Source organism: Daldinia loculata (genome assembly GCF_022478755.1).
Source record: "Daldinia loculata strain CBS 113971 unplaced genomic scaffold F4817scaffold_9, whole genome shotgun sequence".
NCBI lineage: Eukaryota > Fungi > Ascomycota > Sordariomycetes > Xylariales > Hypoxylaceae > Daldinia > Daldinia loculata.
Window position 1 is genome coordinate 17004 of NW_026054863.1, and position 22966 is coordinate 39969.

Here is a 22966-nt window from a genome sequence, read left to right on the forward strand (position 1 = left end):
ACGTGAAGTAAGAGCGCATTGAATTACCAAGGTCTGTTAATGTTGAATCTTACTGTCAGAGATCACCCTTGGTATGTTACACCACCCACAGAGTGACAGGTAACTAGCTGGTATATAGCCCAAGCATGTAGTATATTGAAAGATACCTTAACGCCTACCTCTATATAAATCAGAGGGCACTTCATATTCCATAGCTAGCAGGTAGATAGTAAGGTGTAGTCTAAACTGACACTTACTCGCTGTCGCTTACAGCGTACTAAATAGCCCTCTCTCTATGACAACACTAATAGAATCAATCCTTGGCGTAGTTATAATATTACGAAAGAGTATATTGCTACTCATTATAGGATTATTATGATATGCCCGGGTAGGCCAAAGTTATATGTTGAAGATCATAAATTACCTAAGGATGGCTATCCGAACAATATATAACCAATAATTTAATACGCTAATTCGATAACTTGTAAGTCACTAAACCGTGAGATTCTTAATGAACTTTTCATATCCAATTCTTAAACTATATTCCTGACGCGGTAAGTACTGTTAGATAAAACTCTTGATTGGTGTCATACATAGAGTAAATGTCGGGATAGTTGAATTGAACTATTAACGCCTACCTATCCTCTTTCGAAGGCGCTGCGCGCCTCTTATGTACCTAATTCTAGTAGATCTACCCCTGAATCTACCCCTAACTCACTTATTTCCTAACAAGTACTTAAAGTTGCCATGGCTGGACTTCAACTTCCGTCACCCTTCCTACATCCATTTTCATCGCCGGGACAGTAGTAACGGTAAGTCTCATATTACTGATAAAATAGATAGGCAGTTTTCTTAAGGAGGAAGGGGAATATACTGGAGTAAGATGCTGTCGAGTAAGCACCAAGATAGATCGTCACTCATCACCAGAATTTCCCATCTAATTGCCTTCAAGATCAATTCTCTATTAAAGCCCGCCCTGTCGTATCCACTTGGTCGACAAGAATAACAGATGTGTGTTGTCCATTGTATTTCTGATTTACTATTTTGATTGATCTACGACTGCAACTATATGTTCTGAGAGGCTGTTCGAATTAAGCGGCGTATGAGTCTACTTGAGGTGGACGCATGAGTGTGAACGAGGCGTTGTGAAGAAACAAGCGGATGTTGTGATATTTATATATAGAGCAAGTATCGAGCGTCTCATCTAGGACCTAGGCGAATACCTTGAACTAATACAGGCTATCGTCTAGATAATCTTCATTGTGGGGTTGTGTGACTATAGTTCCCCAAGAGCTAGGAGCAATTATCGTGCTTGGAACCTTGGATTTTCTATCTTAGCTAGGCCTACGGAACTCTACTTCTAACTAGGCACATATATTAAACGTACGGTATGGCTTAGCAAGCACTATTCACATGACTGGCTGTATTAAGCCACAGACAACTAATCGCATATTAATATATTTATATTTACTTGACTTATATGTCCCGTTCTCGGGATTTGAACCATCGGCCCCGCCCAAAGCCTTTACGCTACATTTGATTCGCTAGCAAATAAAGCCATTGGATTAAGGAGATTGGGAAAGGATTGTGATATTGATTTTAGGGTTCGTTTGGCGGTTGATGTATGCAATGCTATGCTTTAAGTCTTGGAGTAAGGGGCGCGCTATCACGAAAAAGAGGACCATGGGGGGTCAATGAGGCATATCCCGCGTACCAATGAATAACTTGGATACTCCGGAGTATGTCGTTCTCCGGTATTCATTCTCAATTTCGAGTTGAGAACTGGCGGATTTGGGCTATGTATAGGCATGTGTAGACAATCAACGACTACTACGTTGGCCCTAGGTCATGGCCCAGCTGCCCGACCGCAAATAGGATTCTCAAAATGGGCCAATTAAGTATAAACACGCGCGGAACACATTCTGTGCGACAAGAATTCTGACACGGCCCTTCGACCGTCGGCTCGAAACATCGTGTCGTTATGGAAAGCCCCATTCACAGCTTTCCTCGTCACAGGTAGTTGTACGTCTAAACACCGATCATAGAGCTGTTGACTGAGTTCTTTAGGAACTAGCTCATCCTTCCCTGCTTCTAAAATGAATACCTCCGGGGGAGAATTGCCAGTTTCATACTTCCGTGATATAATCCCCAGGTTCTTCCAGCTGTCGAGGTGGTTCCGCAGAAACGGCCAGAGGTACCGATACGGCAACCACTTCTGCGGATAGAGAACCTCTAACATGGCACGAATTGACGTGAATGGGGTTTCGAGAATCAAGGAATCCAAATGTACGTTTACGGGTATTATGGCCTCGGCTGCGAGGTTGGTAGCTACACCCGCGCCAATACTTTGGCCCCAGAGGACGACCTTTGCCGAGGGTCTCGACTCTTGGTTCTCTCCGCCGTAAGAATTACGATGCAGCTGAGAAATCCAGCTAAGAGCGGCGGCAGTATCCAAATTGAGACCCCTTTCGGTAGGACGGCCTCGTGAAGTCCAATAGCCCCTATAGCTAAGACATGCAGTTGTGCATCGAATATTTCGATCATCCCATTGTGACGAACGTCTCTTTAGCATGCAGAGGATCGAGGAAAGGTCGGGTAAGCGAGGGGGGGTGGACGAGGCGTTCCCTATCGTTAATCGTGAGCTGATCTCGATCTCTACCCCACAGAAGCAGAAATTCAATGCAGACCCTGTAAATAGAGTATGTAGAATGCAACATTTGGTACCGTAGACGTTGCACCAGAACCAAGTTCCATGTCCGTAATACACAGAGCAAGATCTGTCCCGTCAGCTGCGCGGATTCTTTCTTCCCGCCACTTAATGCCGGCACACCGATTGGCATGATCTTCGATCTTCTCCCAACGCGCATTGGGTGGTAGGCCCGGCATGTATATGATTTTATTCTGAAAAATGACCAACATCAAACACTTCCAGGTCCACAATGCAACGAATAAGCCGCTGAACACTACGGGAGCGAGCACCAGACCTTCAACGTGGTACCTTCTCCTGCATGTAAATGAGTTGTCGATGCGGGGTGTCGTGGAATGCCGTGGCGGGAGAATGGCCAGGTTTGGGATACCCCGAATGGAGAACCGGGAAAGACGGCGAATTGAGAAGGACATCGTGATTGCGAACTCGAGATCATGGTTGAATGGCTGAAGGTCTTTTATGCGGGGTGAAGCTATGCGCGCGAAATATGCGAGTGGATGGTAAAGTTATGATGATGCATTTCTCGACATTAAAATGGTGTGTCTTGAGCTGCACGAGAGCACAAAGAGGGAAGAATTCTCGATCGAGAATTGTTATACGTTGTTCTCAACATATGGGATTTTACTTTTGCATATGGAGGTTTAAAGTTGGAGAATCTCGAGCTTTATGACGATGTCAGGGGGATGCCATAATTCTGTCCCATAAAAAAAGACTAGCGTCCCGCCATCAATCCCCAAGTATTTCCAGCACAGCTCTTTCCACATTTCAACCGACTTATGTGTACTTACCTTAGGTAATCTGACGCTTAAGTTATCTCGGTTACGTGCTGAATATACGGTAGCACAGCATTTAGGTATGTATACCTTAGGCATCTGAAGCACTATCTATCAACACCTAGCCCAACTAGCACAATATCCTAAACATCGTCGTCATCAGGGACCCTGCAGTACAGTGCTTGCACGTGGTACATGTCATAATGGGGCCAATATTCCCCGCTCTTAGCATTAACCTGGACTAACTAAACTAAAGTCTAGAACATCATTGGATTCCATAATCGATATCAGTGGATCGATACCACGGTACAACGACTTTACGAAATACGCTAGCGCAGTAACTCTACATACCAAATTCCGCCGTCATGTCTCCAAACATTCTACAACTTTCTTCTTTCTTAGCGTGTCCGTCACCGAGCCCGCGATTCTTCATCTTCCGTCCCTCCTCACAAACTACCACCAAATCTTTCAAGATGCCTGGCCAATTAAACGGCGACGCGGATCACAAGCCGCCCACCGACCACCATATAGATGTGGTTGAAGACGAGACCCGTTCCGAGCGGGGAGATGGCCATCCTAGCCCCGGTTTAAGAGACAGCAAAGGCTGGGACGGCAAGCTGCGAGTCGAACGCAACACCCTGTTTAAGAATCCTGAAGCTCTGTCGGATCCCGAATATTCGGACGATGAAAATGTACTTCCAGGAGAAGAAATAAGTGCAGATGAGGGTAAGTTCATTTAACACCATATCTTCTATTAGCACCTTTATCAGCGGAACTCCTTTATTGACCGTTGTGTGTAGACCTCCTTGACGACGAAGATCCCGATACGGATGATATTAGTCTTATACATTCACGAATCTCTTCTATCTCTGCTCTCCGGCTGGAACGATTTAAGAAGGTCATACGACTATGCCTGCGTCAAAACCTCGTCCAGCACATCGAGGGGCTCTCCGACTTAGGCCCCACTCTGGAGGAGCTTGACCTATACGACAACCTCATTTCACACATCAGGGGTTTAGACGACTTAACTAACCTCACAACCCTCGATCTCAGCTTCAACAAGATCAAGCACATCAAGCACATCGAGCACTTGACAGAACTCACCGATCTCTTCTTCGTATCCAACAAGATTAGTACCATCGACGGGCTATCGACTTTAACAAAACTCCGACAGCTTGAGTTGGGCTCGAATAGGATAAGGGAGATCAAGAATCTCGATGCGTTGAAGAATTTGGAGGAACTCTGGCTAGCAAAGAACAAAATTACCGAACTCAAAGGCCTGGCTGGCCTGTCAAAATTAAGACTCCTAAGCATCCAATCGAATAGAATCAAAGACCTTTCTCCTCTGCGCGAAGTCCCTCAGTTGGAGGAGTTGTATATCTCGCACAATGCCCTCGAAAGCCTTGATGGTTTGGACGGAAGTCCTAATCTAACCATCATCGACATCTCGAATAACAAAATCCAGAGCCTAAAAGGCATGAGCAATCTGAAGAACATCGAAGAAGTATGGGCAAGCTATAACCAAATATCAGACTTTGCAGACGTTGAGCGGGAGTTGGCCGACAAGGAGAATTTAACAACGGTGTACTTTGAGGGAAATCCTTTGCAGCTGAAACAGCCTGCTCTGTATCGCAATAAAGTGCGACTGGCGCTACCGCAAGTCCAGCAGATTGATGCTAGTGAGTATTCATTGCAGAGACAAACAAAGGATCTAATGCTAACACTGGGGATAATAGCTTTTGTGAAGGCGGTTTAACCGCGAACCTATTTTCATAAGATGGATATTTGTTTGATGTGGAGTTTCCATATTGCATAGCACGGCGTTCAGGAGGGGTTTACCACGAAGGATTAGTTTGGGATCGAGCGAAAATAAGCCCTCCTTGTATTGTCAGATTAAGTCGCTTTAGGATAAAATACTTATTCAGGAGCAGACGGCCTTGACATTTTCAAGCCACCGTTGGGATATGTAACTCGGCAAAAGAGGGACGAACAGTGCTCGACACTGAATCTATGTCAAAAATAACCATACGCTCACGGAAATGGAAAATTACGAGTTTCACAATGTATTCATCCCGTCGGTGTTGATATCACGATACAGGTCGGAAAAGTCTAGTCTACCTAGACACCGGTCTAGCAAAATGACTCCCATGATCATAACAGACTTTACAATAGTGCCCACAATCGTCACTGCCAACGACGAAGATCCTCTACCACTATTCATATTAGCTTACTCAAACCTGATTACGTCGAGAAGCTCAAGCGCAGAATACAGTAGAACCCGCTGTCCAGCCACCGGGTGCCTATTTAACCAAAGATCCACATCTTATCCGTGTCGAAGTACTAATTAGAGACATGAAGGTTAGCATATATTTAGATTTAGAGGCCAGCAGGCAGTAAACAAATGAAGTCGGAAATGTCTCGACTCACGTTAGAAGGCTGGTTGAAGCGAATGCCTGCATCCTTAGCAGAGATGCTGTCGATATCAGCCTGCTCGAGATCGAATCCGGTACTGTCCAAGTTCTGGGCCATGATCTCGGGACGGACCGTCTTAGGGATAACAGCAAGACCACGTTGAGTAGCCCATCGTAGTAGGATCTGCGAGGGCTGCTTGTTGTACTTCTCGGCCAAACTGGTAATCAGGTCGTCCTTCATCAGGGGTACGAGGGCCTTGGCGTGCTTGAATCCGAACTCGAGGAAAGAAGCAGGGCCGAAGGAGGAGTAGGCCGTGACGGCGATACCCTCAGCCTTGCAGAGATTCAGCAGCTCCTGTTGTACTAAGTATGGGTGGTGCTCGATCTGTAGAGCAGCTGGGGGAATGGTTGCATATCGTAGCATGTCGTAGATCAGTTGCGCCTGGAAGTTTGACACGCCGATCGACTTAGTCAACCCCTTGTTTACCAACCCCTCCATGGAAGCCCACGTTATGTGCAACGGAGTGTTGGATCGGACGATGGTGGACTTGCCGTCGTAGTGCCATCCCGGAGGATACCGCACGGCCGGGTCGACGTACTTTAGAGCACCGGGGAAGTGGATCAGGTATAAGTCGAAGTAGTCAAGACCCCAGTCGGACAGGGAGCGCTTGCAGGCGGGCTCTACCTTGTCGCCATCCTCAAAGACAGGCCATAGCTTAGACGTAATGAAGAGATCCTCTCTCTTCACGATACCCTCCTTAATTGCACGCGCCACACCCTCACCACACTCTTTCTCGTTACCATAATCTAACGTGACGAAGAAAGCATATTAGCGACCCATGATAGTTCCCAGGTAGACCTTATTGTATAGTGTAGATTAACACGCCTGGGATCTTCACATGAGATGCAGACCAGGGGGTACCCCTGAAATGCTGGGCAGCGGGGTAATAATACCCGAGGAGGGGCTCTTATTACTTCTGAGAACTCTTCACGCGCCAACCTCACGATAAGGTATGGGAAAATATAGATGGGATGGGCTAGACATACCGCAGGCACCATCAAATAACCGGTAGCCGGTCTTGATGGCATTGTAAACCGTGTCGGCGGCAGTAGCGTTGTCAACCTTCCACAGACCGAAGCCCACCTGGGGCATCTCGTGGCCGCTGCTCAGCTTGATAGTCGGAGCCATTGTAGTCGATTTTATACTAAAGTGACGATAATAAGTGCTAGTGATCGGATAGCAGTTCGATATCCCGGGGTACTTTAGCGGCACAGAGAACCGACGGGAGAGTAGACGAGAACTACGAGGAGAGAGAAACGTAATGACAGATCGCATGGTCCTCGCGGAGTGCTGTTGGTGGGAGCAAGTCTTTTATACCCTTTTTCCCTTCTAGCCACGAGAGTAAATAAGCTACCCTGTTGACTACATCTCTACATCAACAAAAACCCTACCACCCGCGACCGCATTCCTTATGTGGAGATGTGCGCTTGTTAAAACACATTCGCCAAAGGAGGAAAAATTGGGCTGGCCGTATCTCGCCGAACAAACCCCATACGCTACAGTACTATCGTGGGCTCATGACTTAACTGATTGGCATGGATAATACCTCCTCACGATAGAAAGAACTCTGTCCTCCGCACGAAGAAGATGGGGGGAACCATTAGCGAGCCTCTCATTTGCTCGTTTAAACGTAGGCGGGGGAGAAGGCGGGTGTAAGTTGCAGCTAGAAAGCTCGCTAGGAACAAAACCGACGAGACGAGACGCAGCTCGAGACTATCTCGAGAAAAAGGAAAAGAACATACCTAGCAGCAGCGTGGATTGCAACGCTATGATTCGCTTGGGAGAGTGATTTCGCCGAGACCCGACTTTGTTTACCTTACCCGTCGCCGATTCGTCGATTGGAATACCCTCGCTCCTATACAATTTAGCCTGAATGTCAATCGTGGATACCTATGGGGGTCCACTGCGGCTAATTCTCCATTATCTCTTCAATCTCTTCACGCCTCCCCAGTTATAATCAGCGTGTTCGATGAGTCAGTTAATAGCCTGACCTGACTCGGGCCTGACCTGACCTAGCCTGGGTAGATAGCTTTTTCGGGATATCTATACAGTTCAGGTATAAAAGATTTTTATTTGCCTAACAGGCAGATAAGTTGAGGCTGTTCAGGCCCACTTTAATATATATTTATAGGATATAATTGGTCGATTTAAAGCAAACTATGATCGGCAACGTTTTATATTAAGGTAAATACAGGGTTGTTTCTGGCACCTTTTTACAATTGACGTAATAATAAGCTATTAAGACAATTCTATTTTAATAAAAAAAAGGGTACGTACCCCGATACGTATAAGGTAATGAGGCTATTTGTAATCGTGTTTTTTAAGGTCACGATAACCTTTTGGTGTTTTGATTAAAAAAAAGCGTTAAGGGTGGGGTTGAGTGGGTATATATTTTAGATTACCCCGAATCTGACCAATTGGATAGCGCGGATTTTGATTACCTAAATTTTTGCCTGTATCGATAAGAGAGATGCCTTTAAGTGCCTCAGGCCAAGCCCACGATACTGCCAGGTAAGCCTCATTTTTAAATATATTTGACCTGACTCGGATAAGGTCAAGTCTTTACAGTTATCTGACCTGACCTGGCTCATCGAACACGCTGGTTATAATCTAAGCTCGTGCTTACTTCTGTCGCTTTCATCCCACGTTTCTTTGCTGGATGTAGACGAGCTCCTCTCTTTTGTTCCCCCATTTTTTGACATGTTACTAATCACAATTTCTTAAAAGTAAATACTACAGGTCCTAATGTACCTGGAAGACTCGAAGGTAGGTTTATTCGACCAATCACTGGCCGTTGTAGATCGGGCTTGGCGATCTCGTATATGTCATTCAGATCTTCGACTCTGCGGCTCCTAATCCGCGCAGGTACTCTTGCGAACGTTACCTACCCCAATTAATTCCTATTATTGACCTCCCAGTGGCTCGTCTAATCTAATGCAAGGTCTAGCATAGAGTCTTATAACAATAAACTATAATATAAACATGAGAGGATATAAAATAAATGTCCGAAGTTTACCCATCTATATATTCTCCATAAACCTCCCCCCTATATTGAGGTATTAGTAGAATAAGGTAACCCGTGCTATGTTATATTAAAAATTAGCCCATCGTATTTAGATATTCAAGTACCACCATTCACACAGGTAGGTACCTAGTTATCAAGGTATTTTTAGAGATTATTAGCGAGGATACTCACGATACCGGCGTAAACCTTTTATCAATGCTGGTTACTGTTTAACGAGGGGATATATCCATCTTTCCCTTCTCTCAGGAAATCATAATAGTATTATGAAATACCCCAAGTAGATATAGTATTTGCGTTTCAGCAACCCCTTATTGCTACCACATTGTTGTCTAATAGGCAACCTTTGAACTTTCAAATCATGTCAAAAATCGATTACTAAGTGTTAATCTTTTTATTTTATTTCCCCCCCCAGTAACTTTCAAGGTTGAAAGGCATTTTCCGGAAGCGATCTCTTCTTTATTCAGTTTACCTTAAAATGATATTCCAATTGTTCTTAGTATGTCCTTTGGGTCTTTGTCTGGCGGAACTAACCTTCTCAGCCTTACATACCTACCTAATCAACGGCCGCAATATTTCAATATCTGTATAATTCATAACCCTCATTAATATCTCTTTACAATTATAGGATACGCACAGGTAGAAACATATGGTGAAGTATTGATCTATCGTAATCACGAAGAATAGAGGAATGAGTTCCAACAGGCGGCAGAATCGGCCTTTTGGCAGTAATATGCTCTTGAGTAAGAAACCACCAAGAAATTTAAGCACACACCAGACACTAATGTTTGGGTTAAACTATAGAGCATCTTATGAAACGCCGTATAGCAGGATCTCGATCAGGTGAAGACCCGTCTTTTATACGCGCCCGAAGGTCGTTGAGAAAGCTCCAGCAAAACTTCGAAGAAAACTATCCAGGGCGTGCCAAATTTCAGAGGGTACTTGGCCATGGCGGTTATGGCCTTGCCACGATGGTATGTAACTTGAAGGATTTGCCAATTCCTCCATCCATCAACTTGGACATGAGCCCCCCTACTAAATATATTATAACAAACAAAGCGTATATACTATGGTTAACGGTTGGTGTTATAGTGGAAAGTGAAGACCCGCAGCGGCCGCGAAGTTGACGTTGCTGTCAAGACGAGTATTAGAAAAGGTGATGAAGAGAGAGAGTTAAGAACCGAGATCTTTATTCAGGGGGTAAGTGAGCGTGCGCTCTTAGTCAAGTTCGCATTATTGACTTTTCAATAGGAGCTACTCCTAGGTGCGGAACATATCGTCCAACTTATCGATATCGAGGAAGACATTCCGGATACCGCCAAGCTCTACAACAATCGAGCTGCAACAGTACCGGTCATGGTTATGGAAGTTCTCGAGAAAAATACACTCGCAGATCTTATAGATAGGATTAATAGGGCAAGAATTGCGAATTACCACATACTTGATGATGATGAAGCCGAAAGTCCTTGGGCAGAAGGACGTTACGATAGGAGTGCCTTCCAAATTGGTTATATTCCTAATCGAATACTATGGAGACTTTTCTTGTGTTGTAAGCCAAAGCAGACCTGGATTGTAGAATTTATTGGGCAACTACTAAAAGAAAGCATCCAGTGGCCAGAGGTGTTACCGGAATGGCGTACGGGCCTCCAACCGAATCAACTTATGTAGAAGGGCAGCCATATCGTGAAAATGTACGAGACCGGGCAGTTAAACGGCTACTTCACATGGATCTCGATATATATAATGGTTGGAGATTTCTTCATCATATAACCTAAAACTAATGTAGCTAATAGCAAGCAGTCCTTGTCGGAGATATTAGCCACAGCCTAATGGACCCCGAACATGTCATGGCCCCAAAAATAAAGGTTCGTTATTCATAAAACGCCTACCATACTACCGCTAACTAACTGTCTCTATAGATAGCCGACTTCGGGATTTCTATAGAATGGTTTGACGGGATGACGGTTCGCGAGTACGAAGCTACCTTTCCCGGTTCCCCCCGTTTTATGTTACCCTTTATACGATGCGCATTATTAGATTGCTAATGGCTAATCCGTGACTTAGGAGGGAAAGCCTAGTACAGAGAGGAAAGCGCGATTTTTACGCGCCAGTAAGTTGTGTAATTCCCATTTTAACTACCTTTAAATAGTAACTTACGTTATGAAGGAACAAAAAGACTTTCGAAATGCCGCGCGGGATCCTCGTGCTATAGGACCTGCGATCAATATATGGGCTATAGGATTAGTAAGTATACTCCTCTCCGCGAGGAACTCTTGAGTTTAGTAATAACCCATGGTTGTCGAGTAGATCATGTTGAACCTCTTAACGTTGGCACACCCGCGCCTTTCGTCTTGGGAGCCCAGGGTGAGAACATATAGCGCACCGCACCAAGGAAACCACAATTATCGACAAAAATTCATAACCTGGGGCTGGTTCCTCCTTGATGACGAGGAGCATCATCCTAGCCCGTTTATCATGTCATTCGACTATGAGCTTCGCCTACTAATAGCACGTTGCTTGGAGACTTATGGCCCAAGACGTCCAACGCCAGGCCAGCTGATAGCAGTGATCCTGGAAAACATCGCGAAAACAGACGCTAAATCTCAGAGACTTTCAGACGAAAGAATTGCCCGGGAAGAGCAGGATTACAGGCAGCGCCTGATAAACGAGGAGCAGAGGGAATCTGAAGCCATGCGATATTCTGATTTCTACGATCCTGATTTTGATGACTCGCGGGACTTTGGACACTCAACTCGTCCACGAAATATTCCTCCTGACGATCCGATGAACATGGATCCGAGTGAGTTGAATCAGTGGCTGGAACAGTTAGACCTTAATGCTCCGGTACGCCGCAATAGGCTCGGGCCGCCAATTTTCTTCGGTTCTCAGAGTTCTCAGAGGACTGTCGTCCCGAAGGAACCACCCCTAATACCCATTTCGGACGATATGCATATCAGCGGCGACCCATGGAGTTACCTAATGGGAGGGGAACCTCGCCCTCCTCCTCCGGCATACGACCCGATCCCGATATACGAGCAGCAGCCTATTGCGGGACCCTCAACCGCCACCCCGGGTCCGTCTGTGGTTGTTCCCGAGCCTCCACCGCCAAGGCCAAGAACGCCGGCAGCCCAGAGAACCATCACGCGCAACGACTACCGCCCGGTCACGGAATTCCAGACGCCGCCCGAGCTCGAAGACGTCGACCTGCTTGTGAAGTTCTACAACGACCACCTCCGCGACCCACCTCGGAGAGTCGATCCTTACGCGAAGCTATGGTCAAAGAACACTCCCGAACCGAGTATACAGAATCCGACACCCCCTAGAGTAGGGCGCCACGTCAGGTTTAAGTTAACCCCGGTCCCTCCCGGGGGGATTCCTTCTGCGATTTGGAATCCCCCTCCTCCTCTCGGATATCCTCCCGATCTTTCTCCCAATACAGAGCGGGAACGTGAAGATAATTTGAAGGAACCACCAGCAGTATTACCTTCTGACCAGTTCAATGAAGGTGACATATATGAAGGTGAGGCTTGATATCTCACGAGACATACCATATTACAAGACAGGCTGACCATATGCAGCCACTCCCCTTCCCCCCCGCCCCCCTCCCCATACGAAGTTTGCCGTATGACGTAGCTTACTTCAATCTAGACGGGCTGTATCGCTGTACAATACTATAGCACTTGTTGTTTTCTTCGCTTCACTCAGATGTTTCGTGTATCGAACATTTATTCGACTTGTTGGGGCGTTCAGGGGATGCTTAAATAAACATATTTAGATCATTTAAGTTGAGTTAGTTATGAAATACAATGAACCCGGGTCGGGATTTAGGGTATAAATCGGAACTCACTATTTCCTACGCCTTAAATTTATTCTTGTTAATAGATGATCAGACATGATAAATCTAGGGTATTTCTCTACTTAAGCCTTTGATCATACTTATAAGGGTCTTTCCGCTCCTGAATCCCTTTCAGGTTGCTATCAGAAATCCACCATACTCATCAGGCAATTCCTTTCTATCGATGCACAATAGATCCACCAATGCTTCCAGTATAATCCCTATAAATACGTATGATCTTTATACCGCTTATCCCTTTTTCTTCTCCTTCTCCTTGCCCTTCTCACTCATATCTTCCTAATCCTCATTCCTCTCCGTAACCACCAACCAAAAAGTCCTAGCTTCCAACTCAAGCGGGCCAAGAACCCGTACATTAAGCTCTGCAATATGTGCTCCCAGGGCAGCTAGCTGCCCTTCCGCGCTTGCGTCCTTGGCCCCGCGTGAAGTCTGCAGTAATTCGTCGGCGGACAGGCCAAGAATCTGACCTAGTTCCGCTGTGTCCAGCAGATGGGCGTCGAGCCCGCGCCGGTGCAACCACTCGATGTTCGCGGCGGCTGTGTATGCAATAGCGCGCTCCTTTGGCGTCTTCGGCTCCCGGCTGACGGCGTTTATAGCCGCGAACGGAAGTCCGACTGCGGCGCCGACGGCCCGGAGGGCGGTGGCAACTGGAATGACGATGGTGGCACCTACGACATGAACTGCGGCGCCGACCACGTTCCCCGACTTGGCGGTATCCTTAATGGTTTGGCCTGAGGCTTTAATGTGCGCCATCGTCTCCTTGCCGAAGCGCTTGGGCACGTCGCCGACGTGTTGCGCCATGTCGCCGGCATGGCTGACGGCTTTCTGTGAGACGGTCGCCGCTAGGAAGCCTGATAGAGTGCGGATGAATCCGAGCCAAGTCTCTTGTGTGATTCCATGGCGTAGTAGTGATGGCGAGGATGCTTCGAGGAAAGGGGAGGTGGGGTCTGCTTTGATCTGGGGGATTGCGATAGGACACTGATCGCTAGTGTTGGCTGCTAAAGCCGAGTATGGTGGTAGGTCACTATCAGGAGGGAAATTGAAAGGGGAGGCAGCTGTCGGCCCCGTTTCCGGTGTCTCTGTGACGATCGAGGGGCCGGAGACATCTTCATATGAAGGGAGTGCCTCACCCTGTGCTTCTTTCTCCTTTGACTGTGCCATGGAGTAGATATTAGATTATAAATAGTAGATTACCTATCTTTCCAAATTCAATATTTACCTAGTTATACTCTCCGGATCGACTGATGGATAATTCTTGACTAAACTTCTATGAGAAAACTACGAGTATTAATAATAAAATTCGGAATCATGTATTAAAAGAAAAATGCCGAGCTCCGGCATGGCGATGCCACTGCGCCGCTTTGGAGGTGGGGTAGCTACGCGTTGTGAGGCCTCTGAGAACTCAGCTGGTGGAGATTATAAATAACGAAAGCGAGAACGAAAACGGTGGAGATATGTCCATGGAACTAAGTAGGTTAGTTTGGTGAGATATTATATCTGTTTCTACTTTCTCAAGAAGTTGAACCTAACCGGTTAGTAAAGTTACGAACGACATTTTAGAATCGTTTACTTACAGCTTTAACAGAGCTAAGCCGCCAAGCAACGATAGGGCTGATGGATCATTAAAGGGTGATCTCTATAGTGATGTGTGGCTCTGTTCCTGTTCTACACTGCGGCAATAGAATAGCTAGGTCTAGGTACGGATCCGTACAGCCACTATTAAACCTGTTTACGCAATGCTTCTCATTTCACCACAACATAAATGCGGAACTTGACTATAATATACTTATTGAATATTCCTGTATTCATAGCCATAATCCGTATTCAATTTAACTTTACCTAATCCATATATCTTAATTAATGAAAATTGGTTTACACTGGTTAATACCATAAGCCCTTAGGAACGATCAAGGAAGCGAACTTGGTAAAGTATAGTCACATAAAATTCGTCTACTAGTATAGACACCGAGGTGATTAAGAAAGCTTAAATGAAGGGTATAGACTTGCATTAGACTTGTATCAAGGTCAGCCATCTGAGTAGCCAACTTCTTGATGTTAAGCTTTTACACATATGCAGGTCATCGGGAAACCAAGTCTAACTATTACCACTAGACAACAGAGTATATTACTCTGTGGCTTGCCAACACTATCCATCATAAGACTCAAACGGATGAGAGCTGATTGGAGGCTTCTTAGCAATTCCGTAATGTAGCACGGTTATGTGGCATTCAGATGAAGTACTACCGACGATCACTGCCAAGGTGCGTGATGTAATGTGATAAGGTCTCATCCCGCCCTATCCAAGTTCGCAGCTCCCTTTGGACAGCTTCTGCATATATATAGCTTCGGCTCTTTTTGTTTCATATTTCTAGGAGTCGCCGTGGATAGCACGTTATCGTTGACGTAGTCGGCTTTACTATCACCTTACCCCTGAGAACCTGGGGTAACGTTCATATAGACTTTCTATAATAGGCAGTTCAGAACATCGCCGACCCACTTGACTGACCACTTGAGCTATGTACATCGATACCCCGGACTTCCTTAATTACTTTCTTGATTACAAGATATTATAGTATTTAGCTCCTAGGTACACAACATAGAGGCAATCAAGAGACACTTCAGATGGCGAACTAAATATCACCTCTCTATAACGTTTGAGCGTATTTGCGGTCTTTGTTTGCTCTAGATAGGTAAATAACAACTTGAGCATGCTTTATATACGTTAGAGAATTATAATTGTCGCTCGTCTTGTGATATCAATCAAGATCGATGACTGAAACATGCGGGAAAAGGTAGCATATGCAAGACATTTAGGGTGGCATGAGGCTCTAGGCTGACAGCTACCTAAATCAAACACTTAATCTGGAATGCAACTACAAGGATAAAATAGGAGGTGCTCAACGTTACACTTCATTCCGGCATGCGGATGGTCTTAAATATACTCAAGGTATCTATATAGAAAGTACGCACCAGGTGTTGCTCGACCTTTGATTTCCACCTTGTGTCGTTATCAACTGGAATCCGTCCTACTCCTGAAAGATCACTTAGTCGTTGAACTCAAGCATTCGATCCCAATATGCATATCTCCCGAGCTGTAACAACCGCAACCGCTGCGGCGGCACCGCGGTTCGCCATGTACTACGACCAGTGGCACACTGCGTCTCCCAGCAAGGACCAGATGGCCGGAGTAACACATGTAGTCACCGCATTTGCCGGCACTACACTATTCACAAGCGATCCGGCTAGCTACTATTCGCCGTTCGTAGACGTAGGAACACTCCGCAGCCAATTCCCCGACGGAACCAAGATGTGTGTGGCGATCGGAGGATGGGGTGACACTTCTGGATTTTCAGTCGGTCAAAAGGACGATGCGTCGAGGAAGACTTACGCGAAGGGTGTTGCCGCGATGCTCGAAAGCCACGGTTACGACTGCGTTGGTGAGTAGCTCTAATTCCAAGAAGAAGAAAAAAAGACAACCGCAAGATCTATATTGTTAGTTTGGTGCTAAGCCTCGGTAGATGTGGACTGGGAATACCCCGGTGGTAATGGTGAAGATTATAAGCAGAACCCCAACTCGGGCAAGGTCGACGAGATCGCCAACTACGCCTTGCTACTGCAAGAAATCAAGTCAGCGATCGGCGACAAGGAGCTTTCCATCGCGGTTCCCGGCCTTGAGAGGGATATGATTGCCTTCACATCTGAGCAAGTCCCCAAGATCAACGATGCTGTCGATGTAGTTAACGTAAGTCGCACGTACACTAGTAACATACTCCAGACAGAGGCTAACAAGAGCTCCCCCGACAGGTTATGGCATACGACTTAATGAACAGGTAAACACTACCAAACAAACGCGATATCCGTCCAGTAAACACCCCAGCTAACCTTACCCTCCCCACAGACGCGACACCCAAACCACGCACCACACCTCCGTTAAAGCATCCCTAGCCACGGTCGACAAGTACATCTCCCTCGGCATGGACGCCTCCAAGCTCAACCTCGGCTTCGCCTTCTACGCGAAATACTTCGTCACCCAAGGCGAATGCACGCAGCCGATCGGATGCCCCACGGTCCAGCTAGAAGACGCCAACGGCGGCGACACGGGTAAATCCGGCGCCGTGACCTTCCTCGAGGGGCCCCCGGTCCTGTCCAGCGGGAAGGCCGACACCGAGGAGGGCGGCCAGTGGTACTGGGACGCGGCCGAGAGCAAGTTCTGGACGTGGGACACGCCCGACTTTATCGCGCAGAAGTTCGAGCAGATTGTTAAGGCGAGGGGGTTGGGTGGCGTTAGTAAGTTCTCACTCACTGCCTTATTTCTTGTTGTCTACCTATCCATATATTCTGGGAAAGGGGAGAAAGAAGCTGACTTTTGTTCGTGTACAGTGGCATGGAGCTTGGGTGAGGATTCAGCAGACTGGACGTACGTCAAGGCTATCCAGGCTGGTTTGGCCACACTATAAGCGGTCATGTCGTGATATTCCTCTTTACATTTCGTGTAAATCTTTTCAACTGAGACGCTGGGTCTTGGACCTTTGTATATACCATAACTTCCATGCATTATATTGAATTAGCACATCTCAAGCAGAATCGAGTTTCTACTACAAAAAATACCTATTAGCCTAAGAAAGTAATAATTGAATCCGATTAGGAAACGAGATTTCGAGAGAAAATATAGCTTCTACAACCTCACAGCTTAACAACTAGGTGGAAAATAAAGCCACATTCGATTTAGCACAGAATGATATTCGATATGGAGTAGGCGGTACCGCTATATTCAGAGATTATCGGGTATTTTAAGACTATACGAAAGGATAAGACCTACTATTTGCAGGCGATTTCCGAGTCATTAACAATTCTGTCCAATCCTACAAGATCTGTCCCACTACTCGTCGTCTTCGTCAGAAGACTCCTCATCCTCGTCGTCGAAATCCTCCATTTCTTCATCTTCCTTCTCCAATCGAGCAGCATTCTCTTCCAGCGCCTCTTGCTCTTCTTCCTTTCGCTTCCGCTCGTCCTCTTTCCTAGCCTGCTCTAGCATCTTAGCCTTCTCCGCCCCCGCTTTCCTCTGAGCAACGACATAGGCGCCAACCGGGGTCTTTTCCCACTCAAAGTCCTTCAGGAACGCATCGACCTGTGACCGATCTCTAGGCGCGAAGTCGACCTTGGCCCTTTTACCTTCGATGAACTTCACATTTGCCTCAAGCTTTTGAACTAGTAAAACGAGACCAGCGCGAACCTTGCTATTGTTGTTTCCACCTGTCTTCTTTCTTGACTGCTTGAGCCATCGCTTAAGCATGATGATGACAGGTAGGGCAAACTCGGGGAACGCTATATTCGTAGACCATAGAACAAAGTACTCCGAGAATAGCTCCACCACCTGTTCCCCGACTCCATCTTGATAAACTCGCGTCCGCAGATATGCCTTGGGGGCCTTGTAGGCCACGTGGAAATCGAGAGGCTTGATAGTTGACTGCTTTGGTGACTTTCTTATCTCTGCGGAGTTTAAGACTTCTAATAGAGCCGATGCTAGCGGGATATAAGTTCCAGTTGACCGTGAAACACGAAGAAGCGACCTGACCATATGAAATCGAAGGGGAAAATAAGTTGCGGTAGGTATTAAGCGCATGGCACCAAGTGTAACTTGGACAAGCGGGTAGATGAGGGGCCTGAGCTGGGATTGCTTCCCAGTTTCCGCCTCCTTCAGCGGACTGCAATGCTCCGATAGTACACAGGACCAGAAGTCTACTGAGTGTACATATTGCCAATTGTAGATGGTTCTATACGAGTCGTTTTGGTTGTGCACGATGCTGTTGCGTAGGTGGATAGCAAGTTGGCGGATGAAAGTGAAAGCCGTTGTATAGCCAATATTTTGATCTAGGGCCCAGAGCTCAGCGGCAGAGTTTTTCATTAAGTTGATTCCTTGTATCGTGTTGACGTTTGTCACACGAGATCCTGCGACTAAGCCTTGGTAGGTTGCTTTCAAGACAGCTTCTCTGATACCTTTGTCGCCCACGACGACCAGTCGTCGCAAAACTAAGAAGGCAGTAATTCGAGTTGAGTCGCTACTCGTAGACTGCGACCAAAATCCGACAACAGCTTTGATCAGATTTTTCAGTAGCTTTCGGAAACTCAAGAGGTAAGGGACAAGGGGCGTGATAGCGGATAATGTCAGCTTGAGGGTAGCGTCATCCGACAGCGTACCGACCAGGTATAAGATGGAGGATATGAAGGATTTCAGGAGCATTGAAAGAGTTTTAAACTTCTTGGTATCCGAAGGGATATGAACCTTTCCGGATGAAGACTCCTTGATAGGAATATGGTGCTGAATGACTTCAGGGATTTGCTTGAGCGCAACAATGAGGATGTCGTGGAAAACCTCGGGGTTTGATATCTTGTACATCTGTTTCCTTCCCTGCTCTTCGTCGTCCTCGTTCAGGTGTGCTGCGGATCTAAATGCCAAAACTACTTGCCTCGCAGCTCTGAGTGATTGTTTATCTGACAGTGCTGTCTTCCACCGTGAAACCATTGCCTGTGTTAGCTCGTTGTCGGCTTTATCTTCTTCGTCTGCGCCATCCGTCTTTCCTTGTTTCTTTTCCTTCTTTCGTTTCTTCTTGGGTTGGTCTTCTTCCTCGCTACCGCTCAACTCGTCTACTTCGGCTAGGTCTGCATCATCGAATTCTAATGCTTCGGGATCGTTCTCTTTTAAGAATTTGTAGAAATCGGGGTCTTCCTGAGCAAGGGCGTCCATCGCCTCTTTACTCATGCCGATATCATCGGCATCTTCGTCGCCTGAATCTTCACTTTCGCTGGCGACAGGCATTTCGTCGGCGGATATATCGATGTCGCTACCTTCATCCGACGTAGCATCGTCCTCGATAGGCTCGTCTCGCTTGCGTTTTCCTAGCTTCTTAGACGTCTTCTTGGCCGGTTGAGCTTTGTCGATTATCTCAAATCCACCGCCGAAGAAATCATCAACGCTCATTTCATTGACGTTGGATGTTCTCTTGGAGCCATTGGGCTTATTGGATTTCTCGCCATCCTCGGCGCCCTTATAGAACTCGGCATCTTTTGCTTTTTTGGATTGCTTCTTGGCTTGGACCTGATGCCTCTGCTTTATTTTTGCAGTCGATTTCCGTTGATCTAGAACACCTTTTAGGTGCTTCTGCTCGAACTTCTTAGTTGCCTTGAAATTTTTCTTTGCGCCCGCCATTGTAAGATTTGTCACGAAATTGTGACAGCGTAGTCGAACAATTGCGCAATGAACTTGGTAAGTGATTGATTTTACGGGTGCTGTATCGACAACTGCGACAAACCAAATTTTTTTTAGATAAGCTTATCGCGGGGTTCTTATCGCAATCTAGTAGTCTAATACATGTAATTCAATATGGTTGGCTCATGGCTGCACTGCATGGGTACCTCTAGGTAAAGTCCCTTACCTAAGCCATTCAACAAGGTAACTGCAAGTTGCTACTGAAAGTGAACCAATTACTTTACCATTAACTAACCCATTACATACTTCTCTAATATTAAACTTGGTCTCTTCCTTTTCAAGACTCATTAGGACTTATCAATATACAGGCTTTACAAGATGAATCCCCGCCAGGCCTATGCCCCAACGCCCCATAGCTATGTCCCTAATACCGCCCTATCAGCTACGATAAATCTAGATGAGGTATGCATTTAATCATCTATTCTACGTTACTCATGAACCTATGCTAATAAATCTATAGGAGGTGAAGCTAGCAGACACCCGCGCTGAGAGGGACCTACAAGATTCTCTTGCTGAGATCTTTTCTATCATCGTCACCTTAGATGAACTGGAGAGAGCATTTCTTAAAGATGCCATTCCCGAAACCGACTATACTGAGATTTGCGAACGATCACTGAAACAGTATAAGTCTATTCTAGCAGACGAAACTGTGGCTAAAGCTTTTGTGGGCCTGGAAGAGTTCAAGGCCGAGTGGGATGTAAGGAAATCTGTTATATTTCATGGCTAGCACTAATCGCATTCTCATAGCTCGAAGTTCCTAGGGCGACAGAGCGGCTTAGAGTAGGCATGCCATCAACTGCTGTCACTGCATCAACAGGGGCCGCTCAAGCATCAGCTTCGGCAAACAACAAGTCCGGTGCTCTCATCCTTGAAGCGACGCAGGACTTCATCACTTTCCTAGATGCCTTGCGCCTCGGACTTTTAGCAAAGGATCAACTACACCCTCTCCTGACTGACGTTATTCAGAGCGTCAACAAAGTCACTGACCGGGATTTTGAAAATCGCGGCAAAATTGTACAGTGGCTGATCACATTAAACCAGATGAAGGCGACTGAGGAGTTGAGCGAACAGCAGGCCAGGGAGCTTGAGTTGGACATTAACTCGGCGTACTTGGGTTTCAAGAACACGTTAAACTAATACGCCCCAAAAAGATATCAAAGTCATATATCGAGTTATCTATCAATGATATAGGCATTGAGAAAACGCTTATTTTTTTTAAAAAAATGACTGATGACTGATGACCACAGAAGGGCGTTGAGGAAGAGAGTGGGTCTTAGATTCCGCCATTTACTGGCCAATTGGCCTAAATGGACCCACCATTAGGGCGCGAGTCTGTCATGCCCAAAAAACATCTCACAGAGTATTTGAGACGAGGTTCGTGAGGAGTAATTTGTCGATGGACTTAAGAACCTCAAAATAACCCCCGAGCCGAGCCAAACGTATCCATCTTAAATACGAAAATATTAAATCCATTCGAACATTACACTACCGAAATCTTCGATATGCAGCGCACCTATCTCGCGTTCCATCATAACGCTAAGCTCCATACCCTACAAACTGTAGTCACTGCAGTCCGCTCAATAGCAGCTCTTGAGGAGGCTAACAAGGGACTTTTCAAACAAGCCAAGGAAGATGACCATGTTGTAGTCACGGAGAAGACTATATTCCACCCTCAAGGCGGAGGTCAACCTTCTGACGTTGGTGTGATGAAAAGCCCTGAGGGTACAAGTTTTGATGTGTCCATGGTGCGCACGAGTGCTACAAACGACGGCGAGATACTGCATTTTGGCAGGTTCGCGAATACTACGGCAATTTTCAAGGCTGGGGACTCGGTCACTCAAACCATTGATAGTGAGAAGCGGAATCTATACTCCCGGTATCATACAGCTGGGCACGTTCTCGGTGCAGCTGTTCGACATCTCCTCGAGAAAGAGATAGCCAACTTCGATGAACTAAAAGCATCACATTTCCCCGATTCTGCTGCTTGCGAATTCCAAGGTCTCATTGAAGGGAAATGGAAGGATGCTATTCAAACTCGGTTGGATGAGTACATTAGCAAAGACATGCCAGTTGAAATAGATTGGTGGGACGAGAACGACTTCAAGGTAAATGGACTTGAAAGATTAATACCCGATCGCAAAGCAATGGGTATGACAGACGATGAGAAATTCCGAGTCGTGAAGATTGTCGGAGCCGAAACCTATCCCTGTGGCGGCACGCATGTTGACAGTACAGAGCAATGCGGCAAGACCAATGTGAAGAAGATTAGTCGAGCGAAAGGGACAAGTCGAGTGAGCTATGTGCTACCTTAGCAGTTGGCCGTCGAAGCGGTCAAATACGGCCTTTCACAGCAAGAATAAAACTCACCTAATGTAACCTAACTGGACTAAAGGGTACGTGCTCAGAGCCTGGCGTGAATGTCAGACAACCTTACCTAACTTAAGCGTTGTCGCCCATTCGAATTACAATATTCTAGCACGTGGGTGTATAATTCTAGGCATAATCCTAGGCCGAAGTTCAAATTTTAACCCATCGACAACTTAAACAAGTCTAGATATCGGCTAGCTAACGTATCTTTCGATGATCGCAGTACGATGGAACAGGTAGACATCAATCCAGATGAATCAGCTAGAAACGGCTTTACACATACTCCCTTGCAACAAGGTACAGGGTATCATTTGACCTTTGGTCCCTGTGGGACTGCTGCAGGAAATCCAACGCCGATCGTGGGAACCTGGAGTTCAATCGGGGGCGTGTATGGTACATCAAGCCTATATTCTCCTTCGTATTCATCGCCAATATCGAATCAAGTATGCACATCAACCCGCGCACCACCCAACTTGAGCGGCTAGCGCGAATAGCTATCCTCTCAAATAGCATTATCCCACACCTT

At 46.3% G+C, this 22966-nt stretch overlaps 9 protein-coding genes across 9 annotated transcripts; 5 read left to right on the forward strand and 4 right to left on the reverse strand.

Moving 5' to 3' along the window:
* Positions 1 to 1873: 1873 nt before the first annotated feature.
* Positions 1874 to 3099, reverse strand: F4817DRAFT_356972 (Alpha/Beta hydrolase protein; the record flags this gene model as incomplete). The annotated part of the gene is made up of 3 exons (XM_049305864.1): positions 1874 to 2604; positions 2667 to 2977; positions 3071 to 3099. 3 exons carry the CDS (start codon positions 3097 to 3099, stop codon positions 1874 to 1876), a joined length of 1071 nt encoding a protein of 356 aa, XP_049161612.1.
* An 833-nt stretch (positions 3100 to 3932) lies between these two features.
* F4817DRAFT_313179 (protein phosphatases PP1 regulatory subunit sds22) lies at positions 3933 to 5215 on the forward strand (the record flags this gene model as incomplete). Its single annotated transcript, XM_049300214.1, has 3 exons — positions 3933 to 4185; positions 4260 to 5138; positions 5196 to 5215. The coding sequence occupies 3 exons, from the start codon at positions 3933 to 3935 to the stop codon at positions 5213 to 5215; spliced, it is 1152 nt and encodes a 383-aa protein (XP_049161613.1).
* A 548-nt stretch (positions 5216 to 5763) lies between these two features.
* On the reverse strand, positions 5764 to 7059 carry F4817DRAFT_313180 (Aldo/keto reductase; the record flags this gene model as incomplete). The annotated part of the gene is made up of 3 exons (XM_049300215.1): positions 5764 to 5799; positions 5887 to 6677; positions 6918 to 7059. 3 exons carry the CDS (start codon positions 7057 to 7059, stop codon positions 5764 to 5766), a joined length of 969 nt encoding a protein of 322 aa, XP_049161614.1.
* Positions 7060 to 9498: 2439 nt separating this feature from the next.
* F4817DRAFT_369297 (kinase-like domain-containing protein) lies at positions 9499 to 12484 on the forward strand (the record flags this gene model as incomplete). Its single annotated transcript, XM_049307338.1, has 10 exons — positions 9499 to 9696; positions 9758 to 9927; positions 10046 to 10153; positions 10205 to 10502; positions 10565 to 10644; positions 10747 to 10818; positions 10873 to 10925; positions 11018 to 11063; positions 11120 to 11197; positions 11261 to 12484. Exons 1-10 carry the CDS (start codon positions 9645 to 9647, stop codon positions 12482 to 12484), a joined length of 2181 nt encoding a protein of 726 aa, XP_049161615.1. The 5' UTR covers positions 9499 to 9644.
* A 257-nt stretch (positions 12485 to 12741) lies between these two features.
* F4817DRAFT_329028 (uncharacterized protein) lies at positions 12742 to 14112 on the reverse strand. Its single transcript, XM_049302220.1, has one exon. The coding sequence runs from the start codon at positions 13965 to 13967 to the stop codon at positions 13086 to 13088; it is 882 nt and encodes a 293-aa protein (XP_049161616.1). The 5' UTR covers positions 13968 to 14112; the 3' UTR covers positions 12742 to 13085.
* A 1573-nt stretch (positions 14113 to 15685) lies between these two features.
* On the forward strand, positions 15686 to 17398 carry F4817DRAFT_329031 (glycoside hydrolase family 18 protein). The gene is made up of 5 exons (XM_049302221.1): positions 15686 to 16243; positions 16325 to 16548; positions 16611 to 16636; positions 16705 to 17093; positions 17187 to 17398. Exons 1-5 carry the CDS (start codon positions 15883 to 15885, stop codon positions 17261 to 17263), a joined length of 1077 nt encoding a protein of 358 aa, XP_049161617.1. The 5' UTR covers positions 15686 to 15882; the 3' UTR covers positions 17264 to 17398.
* On the reverse strand, positions 17363 to 20214 carry F4817DRAFT_297882 (Noc2-domain-containing protein). The gene is made up of 2 exons (XM_049299753.1): positions 17626 to 20214; positions 17363 to 17401 (listed from the first exon to the last, which is right to left on the reverse strand). The coding sequence occupies exon 1, from the start codon at positions 20011 to 20013 to the stop codon at positions 17686 to 17688; it is 2328 nt and encodes a 775-aa protein (XP_049161618.1). The 5' UTR covers positions 20014 to 20214; the 3' UTR covers positions 17363 to 17401; positions 17626 to 17685.
* Positions 20215 to 20238: 24 nt separating this feature from the next.
* F4817DRAFT_297937 (ESCRT-1 complex, Vps28 subunit) lies at positions 20239 to 21463 on the forward strand. The gene is made up of 3 exons (XM_049299755.1): positions 20239 to 20475; positions 20534 to 20770; positions 20821 to 21463. Exons 1-3 carry the CDS (start codon positions 20392 to 20394, stop codon positions 21208 to 21210), a joined length of 711 nt encoding a protein of 236 aa, XP_049161619.1. The 5' UTR covers positions 20239 to 20391; the 3' UTR covers positions 21211 to 21463.
* Positions 21394 to 22552, forward strand: F4817DRAFT_297943 (ThrRS/AlaRS common domain-containing protein). Its single transcript, XM_049299756.1, has 2 exons — positions 21394 to 22466; positions 22518 to 22552. Exon 1 carries the CDS (start codon positions 21576 to 21578, stop codon positions 22383 to 22385), a length of 810 nt encoding a protein of 269 aa, XP_049161620.1. The 5' UTR covers positions 21394 to 21575; the 3' UTR covers positions 22386 to 22466; positions 22518 to 22552.
* Positions 22553 to 22966: the final 414 nt, after the last annotated feature.

Excerpts from the sequence above, each read along its gene's own strand:
- F4817DRAFT_297882 (XM_049299753.1), bottom strand. The coding sequence starts at position 20,013 with ATGGCGGGCGCAAAGAAAAATTTCAAGGCAACTAAGAAGTTCGAGCAG.
- F4817DRAFT_297937 (XM_049299755.1), top strand. The coding sequence starts at position 20,392 with ATGAATCCCCGCCAGGCCTATGCCCCAACGCCCCATAGCTATGTCCCT. Across the intron at positions 20,476-20,533 it reads CTACGATAAATCTAGATGAG|GAGGTGAAGCTAGCAGACAC; the intron begins GTATGCATTTAA and ends ATAAATCTATAG. Across the intron at positions 20,771-20,820 it reads AGTTCAAGGCCGAGTGGGAT|CTCGAAGTTCCTAGGGCGAC; the intron begins GTAAGGAAATCT and ends GCATTCTCATAG.
- F4817DRAFT_297943 (XM_049299756.1), top strand. The coding sequence starts at position 21,576 with ATGCAGCGCACCTATCTCGCGTTCCATCATAACGCTAAGCTCCATACC.
- F4817DRAFT_329031 (XM_049302221.1), top strand. The coding sequence starts at position 15,883 with ATGCATATCTCCCGAGCTGTAACAACCGCAACCGCTGCGGCGGCACCG. Across the intron at positions 16,637-16,704 it reads GCATACGACTTAATGAACAG|ACGCGACACCCAAACCACGC; the intron begins GTAAACACTACC and ends CCCTCCCCACAG. Across the intron at positions 17,094-17,186 it reads GAGGGGGTTGGGTGGCGTTA|TGGCATGGAGCTTGGGTGAG; the intron begins GTAAGTTCTCAC and ends GTTCGTGTACAG.
- F4817DRAFT_329028 (XM_049302220.1), bottom strand. The coding sequence starts at position 13,967 with ATGGCACAGTCAAAGGAGAAAGAAGCACAGGGTGAGGCACTCCCTTCA.